Source organism: Grampus griseus, assembly GCF_964374135.1.
Source record: "Grampus griseus genome assembly, chromosome: 8".
Classification (NCBI taxonomy): domain Eukaryota; kingdom Metazoa; phylum Chordata; class Mammalia; order Artiodactyla; family Delphinidae; genus Grampus; species Grampus griseus.
In genome coordinates, this window is record NC_139002.1 from 61276487 (window position 1) to 61295762 (window position 19276).

The following is a 19276-nucleotide window of genomic DNA, read 5'->3' on the forward strand; positions in this document are numbered from 1 at the left end:
GCACACAGGGAGGAGCCAGCGCCACTGGAGACAGGAGGTTTTATTGATGCTGATGGGGGTAGGAGGGGCCCCCAGGAGCCCAGAGGGGGTGGGGGTGGGGCTGAGTCAGTCAGCGGATGCGTAAGGCCTGGGCACATGGGGGTAGGTTAGGGCACATTCATCTTCTTAGGAGTCTGTGGCTCCTTCTCTGGGGAGGGGAGAGAGCATCTTGGGGGGTGGGGGCAATTTGAAGAGCAGCGAGGGAGAGGTTAGGGATGGCTGAGAGCTCCTAACCTGAGAGAAGGCACCACAATAGGCAGCAACATCTGTGTGGAAAGCTGGATCAACTGGTCAGTAGGGGAAAGTGGGGAGGAGGCACTGGGTTGGCTTCTTGGGGAGGGGTCCGGCCTTGGCCTGGGTGAGCTCTTGAGCATACCTGGTGTTCCCAAGCAGAGTGGGGCAGGGCCCAAAGCCCCTTTCTCCGTGGGCCTCCTCAAGGAGAAAAAGGCATTCAGGGAGCCCCCTTGGCAAGGGGTGCCAGAATTAGTCCTTAAGGCACAGCTGGGGGCAGACAAGGCGCCAAGGCACAAAGGCACAACTGGTGGCGGGGCAGGGGCAGCCTCCAAGCTGAGTGCCAGGGTCACAAGAGGATGCAGGACCGCCCACGTTTGACGGGCGTGGGGTTGAGCACGGCCCGGACAGCCTCAGCAAACACTTCCTTGACGCCGTCCTGCTGCAGGGCTGAGCACTCGAGGTAGCGCACAGCGTGGATCTGCTTGGCCAGCGCCTGGCCCTGCTGCGGTGTGATGGGTGCCTGGCCCTGCTCCTTCAGGCGCCGTAGGGTGTCAGGCTGGGCTCTCAGGTCCTTCTTGGTGCCCACCAGGAGGATGGGCACGTCGGGGCAGTGGTGGCACACCTCTGGATGCCACTTGTGCCGCACATTCTCATAGGAGGGCGGACTGGCAATGGAGAAACAGATGACAAACACGTTGGTCTGAGGGTAGGAGAGTGTGCGGAGGCGGTCGTACTCCTCCTGGCCCGCTGTGTCCCACAGGTTCAGGTTCACTGTGCGCCCGTCAACGGCACTCTGGGCGCTATAATTGTCGAACACTGTGGGGATGTACTCCTTGGGAAAGGCGTTGGTTGTGTAGCAGATGAGCAGGCACGTCTTGCCCACAGCCCCATCGCCTACCACCACACACTTGATGCTCTGCATGGCGGGTGCAGCTGCTGTGGTGGAGGCTATGCCTCCTTCCCCTTCCGGGCCCCTCTGGATGCAGTGACCTATGGACAGATGAGAGGGATACTCTTGGTTAGGGAGGACTGTATCCACTGGGAAGAAAGGATGGGGGCATACAGAGGGAAACCAGCTCCAGTTCTTTTAACCTGAACACCATCCTGCAATCCCATCAAGACAGACCTCAGAGAGACAGACACGAAATGGGAGAGAGGCCCTGAGACCACACAAAGATGCTCAGTGATAAAGAGGCTGGCACTAAGGTGTAATATATTATGCAAAGCACAAACGTTCTGATGCCAGACTGACAAAGGTCAAAATCTGGTTCTCCTATCTCCTAGATGTATGACCCTAAACAAATTACTTAACCTCTCTATGTCTCATTTTTCTAATCTGTAAAATGGGGATAAAATAATACCTACTTCATTGGGTTGTTGTGAGGATTATATGAGTTAACTCACGTAAAGCATTTAGAACAGTGCCTGGTCATAATAAGCATTCAATAAGTATTAGCTACTTTTATTTTTCCTCCGGGAAGTATAGACGCAAAAGGAGGGTGCGCATTTGTAGGGATCTGCCAGATCCTCTGTCAGATATGGACCCCTCCCACCGAGTAGACTGGAGAGGGCTTCTAGCACAAGGCAGCTGTCCCAGGTCACTCTGAGTTGCAGCCATGGGTGGAGCCTCTCCCAACTCAGGGCCCACACCCTGCCTAGTGCACTTATGCTTCAACTCCAAACCTGACATCTTGGCTACTGAACGCAAACCAAAAGGTGCAATGAGAAACCTGCTGAGTAGGGGCACAATTCTCTAGACAGTTGCCCTGTCTCAATCCAGGGTACCCTGGGGATGGGGAAAAGGAAGGAGAGCTTACCCCATCATTCTTGGAAGCATGGGAAACCCTATCTGGCCACACATACCCAGGCTGGCAACTCAGTGTAGGAGAACACTGGAGACCGAGCCAGGGCTGGAATTCGGTCTGGAATCTGTGTGTGTAATGATGAATGAGGCAGAGGCTGTGGCTCCCAGATGTCTGCATCTTCTCTCAAGGTAGGGTGAGGCAGATCCTCCAAGCCCAGCCAGAAGGGATGAACAGAAGAGTAAGACAAAAACTTGATTTTCCCCCTTAATCTTCTGTCCCTTTCCTGAGACCATGGGCTGTGCCTCTGAAGAACTTGAGGGGCTTCCAGACTCTTGGGTAGAGAACACAGTGCCATTAAAGCACTATCACTGAGAAGACATGCTGGAATCAGACTGGTCAGGGATTCTAATCACAGCTCCACCAACTAGTCATGTATGATCTCGGGCAACACATTTAAGTTTCCTGAGCCTCAAATTTTCTCATCTGTAAGATGGGGATAATCTTGCCTATTGGGTTAGAGTTGGTCAGAGTATGAAATGAGCTAACATGTAGAAAGTGTTTGGCATGAGGCGTGGCACACAGGAAGTGCCAAATAAATAAGCTGCTGTAATCATCAGTGGGGTGAGTTTCAGAGGAGTCCTAGCTCCAGCCATCACCCTGGTCACCTGGGCAGCTCACAGGGCCTTCAGGTGAGGAACTGCTCTTCTGAGTTGTGGAAAAGAACAGAGCTTCCGGAAACCCTGTGATTATTTATACTGCTGTGGCAGGGGTCCTCCTCTAATTGGCTACTTCCTCTCAGCCATGGGGGACTTTTTCTAGCTAGTATGTGACTTCCTTTCCCTGCTACTCTCTCACGACCAGGCCCCTGCTCCCTGGAAGGGGATAGTCCTGTTTCAGACACACCCAGAGCTCTTAAGTATCCCCCGCTCCACCCCAGCACCTTCACCACTGGCCCATTTTCTCCATTTCACTTTATACACAGCAAGACTGCACCCTGGTCTGACAACCTCTTACCTCCCAGCCTGACCTCTCAACCACTGGTTCCAAAGCCTCAAAAATCACGTTGGGAGAGGGAGGGAGAATCCGCCACTGGGAAGTGGAAAAGGAACTCCATGGTGTGGAACCTGCAGAGGATCCAGGGCTTGGTCCCAGCTCCCTCCCAGGCCCCAGCTTCCCCTGGGACCAGCTGGGAGGGAAATGAGTTCATTCTATGAGGTTGCCTCTCTGGTTCACATTAAAAATATTTCCACCTTATTTGCATGAGTAAGTGTGTGTGTTCAACCTCAGGAGAGAGGATACAGAGCCTTGGGGTATGGATCCAGGAAGAAAATAAGGACCCTCTAGGGCAGTAGAGAATTTGGGATTGGGAGTCAAGAGAACTAACCTAAGTCCTAGCCCCAGCTCTGCTCTGCTGCTGACTCACTGTAACCAAGCATGAGGCACTTACCCTCTCTGAGACTCAGTTTCCCAACCCATGAACTGGAGAGAAAAAAGCCTGTGCAAGGGTACTAAGTGGATGAGGTGAGACATTAAGGAATCTGGGAGCAGGAGATAGGACGATGGGGATAGGAAAGGCCCGCAGGAGCACTGGATGGGGGTGGGAGGGCTGATCAGTCAAGCAAATGCGTTAAGACCTCAGCATGTGGGGTCAAGTCAGGCCACATTCATCTCAGGATACTGTGGCTTCTTCCTTGGGGGAGAAGAGACAGCATCTTGGGGTGGTGGGTGTTGGTGCCATTACTTGTGTCCACTGGATTTTCCAGGAGACCCCAGCATCTCGAAAGCACAACTCCTAGGCCTGTAAATCCTCAGTTCCACACAAAGCAGGGGAGTGGGCATGGCAGTGTGACGGGGAACTCTTCCCCCTCAAGCCCAGCACTGGGCTGGCCCAGGCAGGAAGGCAAGGAGGGAACTCTGGCCGGCAGTCACAAGGCCCAAGAGACTGAAAGTACAGCTGGCTCCAGGCAGCTTTCTAGGGAGGGGTTATCAACCAGCAATCAGTAAATCAGCCCTCAAAGGAGCGAGGAGGGAGAGGGAAGCTTCCGGGCTGGCAAGGGAACAGGGACTGACACCACCGGAAAAGGATCACGAGTGAGGTAGTGTCCAGAAACAAGCAGGGCAGAGGCAGTATAGTATAGGGCCAAGAGCACCGGCACCTGAATCTGACCTCCTGGGTTCACCTGCCCACTCTGCCACTTGATTAAAAGTCCTCACAAGGTACAACCCTTTATAGATCACAATATAGATCATATTACATTGTTTTGATCCTTATAACAACTCATTGGTACTATTCCTATTTACAGGTAAGGAAACAAACCCAGAGCAGTTAAAATAACCCAACGTCACATAGCTAGTCAGCACGGGAGCTAACACAGATGCCAGTTTTTTAACACAGACCCCAGTTTTGCAATCCAAAGTCCTATGTTTTCCTCAATGTGTCACAGAGCCTCCAAGTTACCCCTTAACAGCTGACTTTGTGACCTTGAGCAAGTAAGTCACTTCCCTTCCTGGAACCTCAGTTTCTTCAACTGTACAACAGGCATGATAAAACTTGCCCTCCCTGTCTCAAAGGACAGCAGTGAGGATCCTGAGCACAGGAATGAATGTGCTTTCTAAATTCAGAAGTGGGGTGCACAGAGAAGGTGGCAAAAGCAAAGTCTTTCATACCAAGAGGCAGGAATCATTGAGTACGCAGGTGTCTGAGTGGTGGCGGCAGCCCAATTCTCCCTCTTCAGGTCTAGTTCAGACCCTTATCCTCTCTCCCAGGACAACTCTTTTCTCTGAAATCCTATGGCCTGAACTGGGTCAAGTAAGTTCCCACAGCTCATTTAAGGAGGGCGCATGCTAAAAGGTAGGGTCTAGCCTGTACCACGCAGGAAAAAGGGACGGTCAACGCTGCAGGAGGCCACACAAGGAGAGTGGCTTGCCTGGGGTTGGGGATCGACTGTGGCTTATTCACCAAGTCACTTTTTTTTTTTTTTTTAAAGAAAAGAACTTTTGTTTAGTAAATAAATAATATTTGCAGATTGGTATAGTATTAACCATATTACAATGACTTGTTCTGGCTTTCGATTCCCAGCTTAATTCAGATCATGCCTGGTCCTTCATCTTGGCATTCAGAATTCTTCATAATCTGGCAGGGGTTTTGGAGTCAGATAGACCTGGGTTTAAATCCTAGTTCTGCCACGATGAGCTAGGTAATAGTACCAACCTTATAAGGTTGTTAAACGGATGAAGTGAGTTAATGCACAATGTATATATATAAAGCAGGTACTCGGCAATGTGAGTTCCCTGCTCCAGAGGGGTCTACATTGTCCTGTGTAAACAAGCCAGGATCATTCTGGCCTCTGAACTTTTACTCTTGTTGTTCTCTCTGCTGCCATTCCTTCTCCCCTCTCAAATCTTCCTGACTCAAAGCCTAGCTTAAGTCTCATGGTCCCACGAGGCTACTGAATTCTCCTTTCTTTGAACTTCCACAGTATGGCCACCCTTTAAATCCTTCTTTGGCTCTGTGTGACTCTCCTTCTCCAGTAGTCATACATAAGTTCCTTAGCTTGTGGATGCCCCCCCAAACCCGAGCAATACTGAAGCTTGAGCTTCTCGACTCCCCTACAGAAAAGCTAAGTATAGAACTTCTGACCTGCTTGCTTCTGTCTGTGTTACTGAGATCTGGATAGACAGGTCAGAAGCTCAGAACTGGGCTGATACCCCCCCAGTCAAAACTGCAATGCTGAATCTTTTTGGACAGCAATAGCAGCCAAAAGCTTTGACTGGGATAGGAAAATCTTTCCTCCCAGTAGCAGCTGGACCTGGTTCCCGCAGGGAGCACAGCCCATGGGGCTCACCCTGAGTGTAGTCCCCAGAGCCCAGCTTGTACCCAGTGGGGCCTGGTCTTGGGTGTGGCCCAGGCAGGCCCAGAATGAGGGAGGAAAAGGAAGCAGTGGATTGCCTGATTGCCAGATCTCCTGATTGCCAGATCTCTGTGGCCATAATAGCAGGGGAAGTGTCCCAACTGGGAGTGGAGGAGGGGAGGAATAGGCCCGAAGAGATGGGGGAGTGTGGAGGCAATAGGAACTTACTACAGCCTTCTAATCTGCCTCCCTGACACGGGGGATCCCCTTTTGCAGCCCTCGCTGAAACTCATTCTGACTGTAATCCATCACTCTGGGTATTCTGATCCTAAGCTCTGGCCACATCACCCTGATCCTCTCTACAAGCAGCCTCTACATTCTCTTTCCCAAAACACATCAAGCAGCCATATTCACTGTCCCGGTGGGAATCCAGTATTTCTCCTCCATTTCCATCCTTCAACCCCCCACCCAGCAGCCCAGAAGACTCCAGTTGCCTCAAAGGATCCCCCAATTGGTCCTCCAGAGCCAAGCATCATTGCCACCTCCTTCAGGGAAGTTTTGTAAATCACCCAAGTCACAAATGACTTATCCCATCCATGGTCTGGTCCCATTTTTTCACAAGTGCATTATCTTAGTCACGTGGAAGCTGATCTGAATCTTATCTCTTGTCACTAGACTGGGAGGACCTAGAGGGCAAGGTCCCGGCTGATCTGTCTCCCCAGGCTGAGCACAGCACACAGTGGCTGTCAGTAAAAAGCTGAATGAACACAATCTGTCCTTCATGTCTTTGCACATGGGAGCTCCTCTTCCTGGAATTCTGCTTCCTGCCCCCACCCCCGCACCCTACCCCACAGCCTCCCAGTCCTTTAGGGCCCAGCTCCATTCCCCAGCTTCTCCAGGACACCACAGCCACCCCTTCTTCTGCCCTACCTTCCCCAGCACTGTTATTATGGTTCACTGTGCTGAACTTAACAGGATGCCTCATGAGGAGGGAAATCTGTCCTGCTTACTTCCAGAAGCCCAGCAGAGAGCTGAGCAAAAGCTGCAGACTGACACACATCTCCTCCCTCATCAATTCAGATTTTGACTCTGGGAACAAGGAAGAGCCTCCATGCCCAGGAGACATCAGACAAAGGTAACTAACTTCCTCCCCCTGAGGAGTACAATTCAGAGTAATGAACACATTGGCTAGATTGTCTTGTCCTCAACTGGAAGGGTGAGAGGGGTGGAGCAGGCATAGCTCTAGCCCAGTGGTGATGAGGAAGATGCGTAGGAAAAGTGGTCCTGATGAGGCTAAGGACTGGGGATATCTGAAGACCAGGATTGGTCAAGGACGAGGCCAGGGTCAGGGTCAGGGTCATGGTCATGGTTAGTGTTAGAAACAGCATCAGAAGCTCTGCCAGTCTGTCTGTTTGTTTTGAAGGGAGGAGTGGAGGAGAGATGGTACGAAGAGGCTCAAAGAGGCTGCAGCTGGGCTAGGAGGAGGAAGCTGGGGGAGACATGAGGTCAGCGTGGGGCTGGGACCAGGCCAAGGGCTGAGTCTCTCTTTTTCTTCCCCTTCTCTCATTAGCAGGGGCAGAACCCAAGACAGCCTAGTTCCCAGCCTTAAAAAAAAATTCACACTGGAGAATTCTCCACCTCTTGCCATTCTCCACCCTTCAGCCCCTGCAGAGGATCCTGCACTCCACGGATAGGGTAAGAGACGGAGCGAGTTGACTTTACCCACTAGGGACTGGAGAGGAGGAGGAAACAAGACAGCTATAGCTGGGAGGGCTGTGGGAGGCTGGGACCCTTTCACTCAGTCCCAGTTCCCTTCCTTCTTCTCTCGGTGTCCCAGCACCTGAGATGCTCCACACACAGTAAGTCCCAGGGTTAGGGCAGCTCTGGCTGGGGGAGCTAAGGAGGCTGCCCCTCCCCCATCAGGCAGCACAGAGGAAGGCCCAACACTTGCTTCCTTCTGCCTTCCTCCTCCCCACCTAACAGCAGCTCAGCAGTCCTGGGGCCCCATGAAAGGCCCCTGAAGTGGCACTTCCTTTGCCTTTGCTCACTTCGCACGAGGCTGTACAGAAGTGCCATCCTCCCAATCCTGCCTCCCCCACCTGAAAACACCCACAGAGAGACCCAGGGCTGCCCAGTCCCTTGAACCCCGCCCCAGATCTGAGGGGGTTTCCACAAGGGAAAAAAACATCAGGGAGGAAACTCCGGCATCTATTTTCCACTGTCAGTTGGGGCAGAGCTGGAGCAGGGCACCGGGTAACCCCCCACATTGCTGAGCCCTTGCAAAATCCTTGACACTCTCTGCCCTCTTCTCTTGTGCTTTGGGGAAAGGGGCCACAGCACTTGTCCCAGACAGATACTTAGACCTGTTCAAGGCTGGGTCCAGAGTCAGGGGCACAGCTATGAGGAGCCTCTTGAGGGAAAGAGAGTCAGAGCCATCAGTATTCTGTATGTTCTTTGGAAGTATTGATAGGCAACTTCTTAATCTTGAAGCTGAGCCACAAGAGACAAAGCTGACTAGGGTTATACAGAGGGTTGCGAGCAAATCCAGGACAAGGACCTGGGTCTCCTGACCTCCAGCCTGGGAATGGGCCCATCTCTCTGACCTCATTCAGGATGACCCTACCATGGTTTATCCCTTCAGGAAATGGGCCAAAGGGGCCAGGTTGGTGTCTGAGCCCGTTTTGCTTCCAGGGCCTCATGCCTAGCCCATGCCGGGGCATCCATGATTTAGAACTGACATTACTGGACAGACAGCCACCCTGAACTAGCCGAGGAGAGCCTCCTCTAGGCTCAGCTCCTGGGGAGATGCCCTCCCCCCATGACATGAGGACAAAAGAGGAAGCTGGACCCTGGACAGGAAAACCGATCTGTTCTGGGGAGGCGGCCCAGGCTTTGTCTTTGGTTTCCCTCCTCAAAGAACCCTACAAGCCTCACCACTAATGGGTCTATACTCTGTATGGAGAGGGGTCTTCAGTCGGGGACCACATCTTCACAGTTGCCCTGCTACCCTCATTCTTATATCTTCTCAACTGTCTCGCTACAGCCACAACCTCTCAAATCTTCCTGCTTATTACCCCCTAAAAGCTCACACCAGCCACCTCAACTGCCTTAGTATCTTGCCAGAAACAACTCTCCGTATTCTCAACCAGGATCTGTGACAATCTTGTATCAGCCACTTCTGTTCATGTCAAGACCTTGACCATATTTCTTTAGCCAAGACCTCAAGGGCAGCCTCCCTTGAGGGATATAGCAGACACATATCCCCCACCCTCATCCCCCCACAAAATATTTCCCCACTTAGATTCCTCCCACCCTGGTTATATTTTTCCAGCAGTGAATTTCATGCAATTAGCTCAAACCTCCAGTGGGGCCACATCTTGCCTGGGAGAACCCGTCTCATCCATCCTGTCTTCACTCTTAGAGTCCTGTGGGTTGCTCAGTTATCTAAAATAAGTACTGGTTTGGCGGGTGGGGAGTCAGGACTCCTGGGTGGTTTTTTACTGAGCCCTGATGCTGGGAAAGTGCCTTGCATACATATCCTTCCCTGAGCTGGGATTTTTATGTAGGTCCCTGGGATTTCCTGCTGGGGCCAAACCCCCCTGTACCTCCCAGAATCAGAGTAGCAGAGACAGGAGTGTGGAGGAAGGGACAATCCATGGGAGAGGGACAACGGTGAGAAGGAAAGAGGACAGAATGGGGAACAGGGATAGTCCTTAAATCTAGCTGTGCTTGGGAATCCCATAAAAAATAGCACTTGCTCCCCTCCACTTCTCTTTTCTTCTAGTGGACAGAAATGAATAGAGTAGACTTGAGGAGGTAGAGAGAAACAGGATCTCTCAGCATGCATCCCAAAGGCTTAAAGAAGGAGCTCTAGAATGGGAACAGCAAGAGCTTATAGAGCCAGGCTGGAATACAGTTAGACTTGCAAGAAATTCCCGAAAGAGAGGGAATAGGGTCCTAGGTGAGGGGGGCATGTTAAGGATGTGTGAAGGCAGAGGGGTGAGCAGAACTCCAGAGAGCTCCTGGTCACCAAGGCCTTGATGCAGCCCTGGGCACATGGGAATCTGGCCTGCGCAGGCCTTGGAAGGCAGCAGGAAAGAGGGGGCAGACACCTTTGCCTCATACCCTTCTTTTTTTCCTGAACTGGAACTACCACAGTTAAGACTGAACTTAGACCAGCTATAGTCTTCCCTCCAGAATCCTGCCTTTACCCCTCCCTTTCCTTCCATCACACCTAGTTGACCTGGTCCCATTGTCCCCACAAGGTGGTGCTGGAACCAGTGAGCACTGGAGTCAGGGACCTTTAGGCTGTCCCCCAGCTTCCAGGCCTGGCCTCTTGATCAAGCACCCAAGGGTCTGGGGGATTTTGATTTCCCACGGCCTCTCTCACCAGACCTATTCCTGTGTCACTCTACCCTGATACCCTGACTGCTACAGACTGCTTCCTCCTACCTAACCACAACCTCACCCACTGCAGGTTCCCTTCATTCTGCTGGCTTCCCCTGCTCTGCGCCCTCACAAGGCTGAGGGCAGTTATTTTGTCTCCAAAAGATAAAGATGTGGACATGCAGACACTTGCATGCACATACACATATACAGCGGTTTTCCAGCCCTTTCATCACCTCTACCAAGGGGAGGCTGCAGCCTGCCTCTCTGAACTAGGGAGGTCTGAAAAGCCTCCCCAAAGCTGGAGATAAGTGGCAGAAAGGAAAGGAGAAGAGAGGGATCCAGAGGAATGAGGGGAGATAGAAGAAACAGAGGGTGGATGTGTGTGCAGGAGCCAGAAGCTGGGCACGGAAGGGAGGGGGAAGGCCACTGGGAGAGGACAGAGATGGACAGAGAAGCAGGGTAGGTGAGAGGTCAGGGCCCAGGCATGACTGTGGGGGGGGAGAAGGGACTGAAGAGAACGCAAGAAGAGAGTAACGGAGGGTTCGTGTCTGAAGTCTGATGGAATCTGAAGAAGGAATGGAGGAAGACAGAATGAGAACATGTAGAGTTCAGGGACTAATAAAGGGGACGGGGGGCGGGGGGAAGACCAGGAGATGGCTCCTGATCATCTTCCAAGGCTAGAGCCTCGTGCTGCCTCCCAGAAGCCCTGTTCTCTCCATCTCCTGAAACCAGTCCTGCTCTCCTCAAGTCCTGCTCTCCTGATGCCATCTCCTCAAGGACTATCAGTACCTCTGAATAAGAGTCCTTTCACTTCTAGTCACAGGGCAAGACCAGGTCCCTTCCTTCCTCAGTTTACCCAGCAAAGACAAAGCCAGGCACTAAGCAGCGAGGCACAGCCGATGTCTGCTCATTAAAATACCTGTTGCTCTGTTCCAGGGATGGAGAAGTTGGGCCTCAGAAAAACAGACATAAAGAGAGAAGGATTGGGGTCGGGGGGCTCCCCCACCCTCCGCCTGAGCGCAGAGGACCCTTAGGTTGCAGGCTGCGGCTGTGGGTCTGGACCAGCTTCGATCTTCCAGGGAAGGAGCTCTTTCTCCGCAGCCTCGGGCTTCAGAGGCAACAGACAGCCTCTCTCTCTACCTCACAAGTGTCACAACTGCCAAAGCAGCGGGAGCGCCTTCTCTAGCCCAGAGGCCCCTTCCTCTCAACACACTTCGTAACAGCCCCCTGCAACTCCTGGGGGCACCCCACCTCTGAGTCCCATCTCCCAGCCCTAAGCTCTTCCACTCAGAGACTTTTCTCTCGGAGCGGGAGACCCTCCAACCTCAGGAGTTCCTCGCGGCTCCCGGGGGCCGGTACCGCCGCCCTTGGTACAGGAACCCACAGTCCCCGAACCGCCGCCGGCTTGCAGTGGCCCGTCCCCGCCCCGCCCGGCCGGCCGCGCCCGCCCAACTTGAAGCGAGCCGAGCACCTCCCGCCGCGGCCTCCCGCAGCCAAACTTCCCGGGCCCGCGGCCGCGTCCAGTCCGGGGCCGGGCAGGCTCCCCTCCCACGGACCCCCAGCCTGCCGGCCGGAGCCAGGCCTCACCTGGTGCCCTCCCCGCCGCGGGGGAGCTGGGGGGCGGCGGCAGCGGGTCGGGGCTGGAGAAGGAAGTGAGAGCAGGAGGCCGGAGGAAGTGGGGGGGGCGGGCCGGCCGGCGGGGCGGGGCAGGGCGCGGGGGCGGGGCGGGGCGGGGCTCGACAAGGAAGTCCGCCGGCCGGTTCACCCCCCCACGTCCTGGTCGCCCCCAGCGGGTGGGTCCCGGGCCGGGTACTGGGCTCCCCCACCCCAGCCCTTTACCTCTGAGGCCCTTAAGGTCAGTCCTCCCAGTCCCCTTCTTGCCACCTCCACCCCAGCAGAGGCCCTAGCCTAGGCGCTTGGCTTTTGTCCCCCCTCCCCCTATCTGGCCCCCACCAACCCCTGCGGTAAGATGCTGTGAACAGGCGCCCCTAGGCCTGGTACCTTCAGTCAAGCCCAGGGATCGAGCGATGGCCCAGGCTGGGGGTTGGCCAGAATAGGTCCGGCGGGGCAGTCCCCACCTCTGCCCCGAGCCCCGGGGGAGTGCGGGGTGGCGGTGATTCAGCAGTGGGAAGGCCCCAGACCCCTGGGAAGGGTGCGGAGACTGGGGGAAGGAGAGCTGGCGTCAGCACCCGGGGAAAGACAAGATCAGCAGAGGCGCAGGCGGAACCGCGGGCCCCAAAAACAGGATGTCGTGTCGTTGTTCCGCACCCGGCGGCTCCGCGCGCCTGGGCTCTGGGGAGGGGGGTGGGGCGGAGCCAGGACGTGGGGCTCCCCTCGCACCCTCTTCTCGCTGGGGCGCTCAACTGCTTGGGACAGAAGGGCCGCACCCAGTCCTGAATCTTGCCGGGGCTCTGGGGACCGGCGGGTGGGCGGACTCGTGGGCGCCCTCTGGTGCTTCTGCTCCCTGGCCTTGCGCGTGGAGCTCTGACTTGAGAAAGGATATCCTTCGTTCATCACAAACTTTCTGAGTGCCTACCACGTGCAGAGCTGCGTGCAGAGCTAGGTGCTGTGGAGGAGAACAGGCATTAACGAAAGGCTCCCTGTCTCCAAGAGGCTTTCCAGATAAAGAGGAAGAACAACTCCGAGAATAAATAGTCCAACCTTTCTGAACCTCCATTCTGTCTTTGGCAAAATAGAGTAACTTCCCCTTCATCCTGTAGTTGTGAAGATGAGAATGGATGTAAAAGGTCTGCTGCCAATACCTGGTTCAAAGTAAACACTCAACAAATACTTCTTTTCCTCTTCTTTTTAAAAATCATACTACTGTAAGAATGAGTTCCCAAAACACAGTGTGCCAGCCCACATCTTTGGGTCTTTGTGCATTCTATTCTTTCCGCCTCTTTCCTGTATTGACTGCCGGGCGAAATCGACTCAGTCTTTCACAATCTGGCGGTGATGGACCACTGCCTCCAATGACACTCGCACGCGCGCACACATGCATGCACACACACCACCTCTGCCATGCACTTGGTAGTCTCCTAGTGCTGTCTAGTGGAAATATATTGTAAGCCACATATGCAACTTAAAACTTCCTAGTGATGACATTTTTTTTTAAAAGTAAAACGAAGGATTTCCCTGGCGGTCCAGTGGTTAGGACTCCACCCCTCCATTGCAGGGGGCACGGGTTCGATCACTGGTTGGGGAACTAAGATCCCACAGCCGTGCAGCAAATAAATAAATAAAAAGAAACAGGTAAAATTTAATGTTAATAATATATTTTACTTAGCCCAACATATGCAAAATATAATCATTCAACTTCAGCATGAATCTGTATAAAATTAGTGCTTATAAAAATGAATAGGAGGGGCTTCCCTGGTGGCGCAGTGGTTGAGAGTCCGCCTGGCAAAGCAGGGGACACGGGTTCGTGCCCCGGTCCGGGAAGATCCCACATGCCGCGGAGCGGCTGGGCCCGTGAGCCATGGCCGCTGAGCCTGCGCGTCTGGAGCCTGTGCTCCGCAACGGGAGAGGCCACAACAGTGAGAGGCCCGTGTACCGCAAAAAAACAAAACAAAAAGAATAGGATAGTCTACATTCTTTTTTTGTACTAAGTCTGAAATCTGGTGTATGTTTTACACTTAGAGTACGTTTGAATTTTGACTAGACACATTTCAAATGCTTGATGGTTCATGTAGCTAGTGGGTATGGTGTGGAACAGAATATTAAAGTCTCTATCAGATTCAGGCTGGTAAATGATTGAGTAGATGAATTCATTCTCCATGATCCTTCTGCTCAAGCTTCCCCAGATCCTCCAGGCAGAGTTTGGGTCTCTCTCCTCCCTCCCCACAGCACTTGGGACATACTCCTCTGTGTGGAGACGAGGAAACAAGGAAAGACAAGGGGAAAATCAGATTCCCCTCCGTACTCTAGTGGGAGCACATGGCTGGTGTTTGCCATTTGATGATGAAGAAAGGATTGTGAGTTTCCATTAAAGACAGGGTTCAGTGGAGGACCATATACTAAAATGGCTTCTATGAAGCCATTAAAAATTGTCCCATGAAGTGAGAGAGTGGCATGGACATATATACACTACTAAATGTAAAATAGCTAGTGGGAAGCAGCCGCATAGCACAGGGAGATCAGCTCAGTGCTTTGTGTCCACCTAGAGGGGTGGGATAGGGAGGGTGGGAGGGAGGTGCAAGAGGGAGGAGATATGGGGTTATACGTATATGTTTGGCTGATTCACTTTGTTATACAGCAGAAACTAACACACCATTGTAAAGCAATTATACTCCAATAAAGATGTTAAAAAAAAAATTGTGTCCCAGAACAAAGGTTTTTGAACTGTGTTCCTAAAGTTCCCTTCCCAGGACTTGAGGGTGGGAAAATAGTGGGGCTCTGGCCTTCCTTTCCTTCAACTGGAATTGGTTCACTTTTATCTGATTTATATACTAGTGTTCTGGGTAAAAGGCTCTTTAAAAAAAAAAGTTTTCTGCAAAAATATTTGAAAATCATTTTAGAAGCATAGTGGTAAAAATAGGTGCGGTAGACCAAAAGGCTGGATTGGTAGTCTGGGGTGACTGCATTTCCTGAGGCCTTGGTCTTGGACATGCCTGACCCTGGTTCAGCTTGCTTAGGCGGGAGAACCTGACTTGGCCTTGAGGATGTCATGGTCTGATGGGGTATGGGACTGTTGCATATGAAACTACTAGCAGAGGAGGAAAGGGCCCTCGGCTGGGCTTCAGAAGACCCAAAGTCTAGTCTTGGCTCAGCCAGACTGGCTTGTGAGACTTTAGACGAGGCCTGGCCTTTCTCTGGGTCTCAGACTCCTCCACCGGAAAGCAAGGAGTTGAACCAGATGATACTTTTGAGCTGTGACCTTCTATGATACACACTTAAAAATAATCATTAAGTAATTAAGGTTTATGCATGTAACATATTGCTCATAGTTCTTTAATACCATTTAGGTCATCTTGCTTTGTGCTCCAGTTAATTGTATCTGTGCCTAATGTCTGCCTTCTCCACTAAGTGTAAGTCATTTGAGGTGGTGTCTGGTTCATCTCTGTGTCCAACCACTGGGCCTGGCACAGGCAGGCCTTCAGTATATTGCAGAATATACTTGCCTGCAGTATATTTGCCTTCAGTATATTAGCAGAATAAAATTGCCCTAATAAAGCACTAATATGTATGGAAACATCAGAGACCAGGTGACTTGGAGCCACTTTTATGGCACAGGCATAGGAAGGGCCAATAAGGCCAGAGGAGAAGGAGACAGGTAGACAGGTGGGGCTGTCTGCAAAGGCTTCTTGGAGGAAGAAGGTGGTGAGATGAAGAGGGTAGGAAGAGGACACAACTCCAGATGGACTGTTTCTCTCACTTGCTTTCCCTGAATAGGTGAGTTCTTGGCAGTGTACATTTGTGTTCACAAGCAGCTGAGAGAAAAGGTCACTGAGCTAGGACATTTAGAAATGAGAGAATATATGAAAGCACTTGGTAGGGGTAGAATAGAGAGATCAGAGACAGGTTCTGGAGCCAGACGGTCCAGGATTCAAATCCTGGTCGTACCACTTACATTGTGGCTTTTGACAAGTCACATGACCTCTCTTATTCATTCCTTAAACACATATTTATCGAAAACCTCTCGGCCAAGCATAGTGTCACATGCCAATGATGCAGTGGTGAAAACAAAAGCAAGCCCCTATCCTGATGTAACTAGAAAGGGAGATAAATCTTAAACAGGTAATGATACAAAAGTACAGAGTGCTATAAAAGCGTACAACAGAGGCATTTACTTTCATTTTAAAATCAGAATGACAATACTGTGTGCTTTGTGGGATTGCGAGGATTCAGTGAGATAAGCAAGCTGAGTGTCTAGCAGATTGCCCAGGGTACAATTAATAAACATTTACTTCTGCATGTACTCATGTTGTTTTCAAGTTTTTCTCCCTGATAATTCTTCCCTCTTTCTCAAGATCAAATGCTAAAGCTGACTCAGTTCCCCTGAAAGAGCAGGATGAAGACAGAGAGGGGGAGGAGAAAGGCCCTGAATTGATCTCACCCCTGCCCTGGTGTTTTCCAAACGGGTCTTCCCAGCCTGGTCCTCACTGAGCTCCAGCTCCTATGGCTCACCAGTGGCCCACAGGGTTTTCTGCTCAGTCCCAGTCCCAGCCTCTTCAAGCTAACCCTAAATCTGAGTTCTTCTTTTTCTCTCATGTGGCTCCAGGGACTCAGCCGTCTTGGTTCTCCTCTTGATCCCCTGGCCTTCCCTCTTTCAGGCTGCCTGAGCGGAAATACGAGTCTCCTGCTCATTATTCCCCTTATTGCTACTCCCAAAGATAAGCCCAATGTCTCATTTCATGAAATGAGAAGGTGATGGGTAATACAGGAGATAGCAGAAAGAACAAACAGGGGAAGTGACAAATGAAACAAAGTTCTAGAGTCGCATCCTCGGACCAATTGTTCCTGATTCCCCCTGAGGAAATAACTGAATGGAGGGAAGGGGGACCAAGCACATGCCCAATCCTTCTGGAGGGTCCCTCCTCCCAGACAGGCAGAACAGTAGTTGTCCTGTTTGCCTCCAGGACACCTTTGCCTCTTTGAGCTTCTCCAAACTGGGTGGTACCCAGGTCATCTGGCATACTCCCTCTGGGAAATTCCTCTTTCTTCAGCCCTGGTACATTCCAGGAGCAGCTTGGTTTGCCCAGAGTCACACAGCAGAGCCACGATGTGAATCTAGGCAGTATAATTCCAGAACCCGTCCTCCTCCCTCAATCCGTATGCACAGCCTCTCTGACTGTTTTAGGCAGTTACTTGTTCCTCCTCTGTGCTCCTTCACTTGCCCCTGTACCAATTTCTCTCAAGACATTATCAACACGTTCTAATTACTCTTCATCTATATATTTCCCCGAAAAATTGAGCTCTTTGAGGGTAGGAACTGGGTTGTTACAAACAGGGGCTTGGTAGATGTTGAATGAACGAACATTGGCCGTGAGATTCTAGAACTGATTCTGGAAAGGAAGATGATTCTCTTTGTGAAGCTAGCCTGGGAAGAGTTGTTACAAGCCAAGTTTTCTCTCCTCATTCTGTACACAGCCAGACTCTTAGTGATAGCTGTACTTGCCATTTTTGGACACCAGGGAGCACCACTGATAACACAGCCTAAACTTACAGATTCCTAAACTTTTCTGAGCAGGAGATTTCGGACTCTTTTAGTACACTTCTACTGAAGATTCTCTTGAAGATTCTCTCACTTTCCAAATGAAAGCTGTTGGTAATCAGAAACCCTGTGAGAGAAAGGACAGCTAAGCTGCTGTACAGAACACTCATCGTTCATTCGTTTACTCTTACTGAGTACCATCTCTGTACTGGGTACAGTCCTATCTTGGGAGAATACAAAGATAAATGAAAAGGGGCTTCCCTGGTGGCACAGTGGTTGAGAGTCCGCCTGCCGATACAGGGGACACGGGTTCGTGCCCTGGTCTGGGAAGATCCCACATGTTGCGGAGCAGCTGGGCCCGTGAGCCATGGCCGCTGAGCCTGCGCGTCCGGAGCCTGTGCTCCACAACGGGAGAGTCCACAACAGTGAGAGGCCTGTGTACCGCAAAAAATAAATAAATAAATAAATGAAAAGAAGTCCTGGGACTTCTCTGGTGGTCCAGCGGTTAAGACTCCACGCTTCCAATGCAGGGGGTGTGGGTTTGATTCCTGGTTGGGGAACTAAGATTCCACATAATGTGCCATGGGGCCAAAAAATTAAAAAAACAGAAAAAAAAGAAATGAAGTCCTTGATAAACTCAGGAGCTAATGGGGAAGATAAATACTTATTGGATAATCATAATTCAGTTATATAAGTACTCTAAGGTACTTAGAGTAGCAGGAGACTGGAGAGACAGGGTAAGTCAGGGAAGGTGGGAAAAGAAGGGAGGTGACTTTTGAGCTGGCTCTTTTTTTTTTTTTTGACTAATCATAACTTTTGGTTCATGCTATGCTGTCATCAGTGATCAAGGTATGGCTGATTTGTATCACTTGAACTGAGACTTGAAGGATAGGGAGGAAATCCCAGAGGAGAAAGAGAACTTGATGTGGTTGTCACTTCTTCTTAGGCTCAGTTTCCTCATCTGTAAAATAAGTATAGTCTCTGACTTATCTAGCAGAGGTTTTGTGAGAGAGAGATAAGATAATAGATGTGAAAGCTCTTGCAAATAGTAGAATAGAGGCGTAAGAATTGTTAATCCGGTTTGATTTAACCAACATCTGCAGATTATCTATTAGGAGCAAGGCCCTAAGAGTGATGCAAGGGAGATATTCCTGGCACACAGTAAAGGCTTGGTGTATAGGTTTCAAAAAGACACAGAGATGAAAAAAACAAAACAAAACCAAGCTCTCAATTTCCTCCTGAGACACAATGTGGTGAGGGCTTCTTGCAGAGGCTACACTTACATGAGGACCCAATCTAGGGTCTACTGAGGTGAGAGTCACAGCTTCTGATCCAGGAAGATCCACGAGGTCTCAGGATTTTCCTACCTTATAGAATATTAAAGCTGAACTGGATCAATAATCTGGTCCTAACCCATCCTATAGTTGGGGAGACTCAGATCCAGAGGGGCACTGGCTTTTCTGATGTCACATCATGATCTTGGAGGCAGAGATGAGACAAGAATGTTTCTCCTAATGTCCAGGCCATGGCTTTTGCTCCCAGACACCATTTATTTTTACTTTTATTTTTAACTGTGGTAAAATACACATAATATAAAATTTACATTTTAAGTGTATTAAGTACATTCACATTGTTTTGCAACCAGTTTCCAGAACTCTTTTCATCTTGCAAAATGGAAACCATATCCACTAAACAATTCCCTATCCTCTTCTCCCCCCAGCCCCTGGTGACCACTATCCTGCTTTCTGTCTCTATGAATTTCACTACTCTAGGAACCTTATATAAGTGGAATCATACAGTATTTG

General features: G+C 51.0%; 1 protein-coding gene across 2 annotated transcripts; it reads right to left on the reverse strand.

Annotated features, from left to right (window-relative positions):
- Positions 1-35: 35 nt before the first annotated feature.
- Positions 36-12411, reverse strand: RHOG (ras homolog family member G). 2 transcript variants are annotated; one of them, XM_082660231.1, is made up of 2 exons: positions 12320-12411; positions 36-1263 (listed from the first exon to the last, which is right to left on the reverse strand). In XM_082660231.1, the coding sequence occupies exon 2, from the start codon at positions 1193-1195 to the stop codon at positions 620-622; it is 576 nt and encodes a 191-aa protein (XP_082516357.1). In that variant the 5' UTR covers positions 1196-1263; positions 12320-12411; the 3' UTR covers positions 36-619. The 2 variants fall into 2 exon arrangements, with proteins under 2 accessions (XP_082516357.1, XP_082516356.1); XM_082660230.1 differs by lacking the exon at positions 12320-12411 and adding an exon at positions 11906-11975.
- Positions 12412-19276: the final 6865 nt, after the last annotated feature.

Bases quoted from the DNA above. Each gene is read 5' to 3' on its own strand.
- RHOG (XM_082660231.1), bottom strand. From the start codon at position 1,195: ATGCAGAGCATCAAGTGTGTGGTGGTAGGCGATGGGGCTGTGGGCAAG.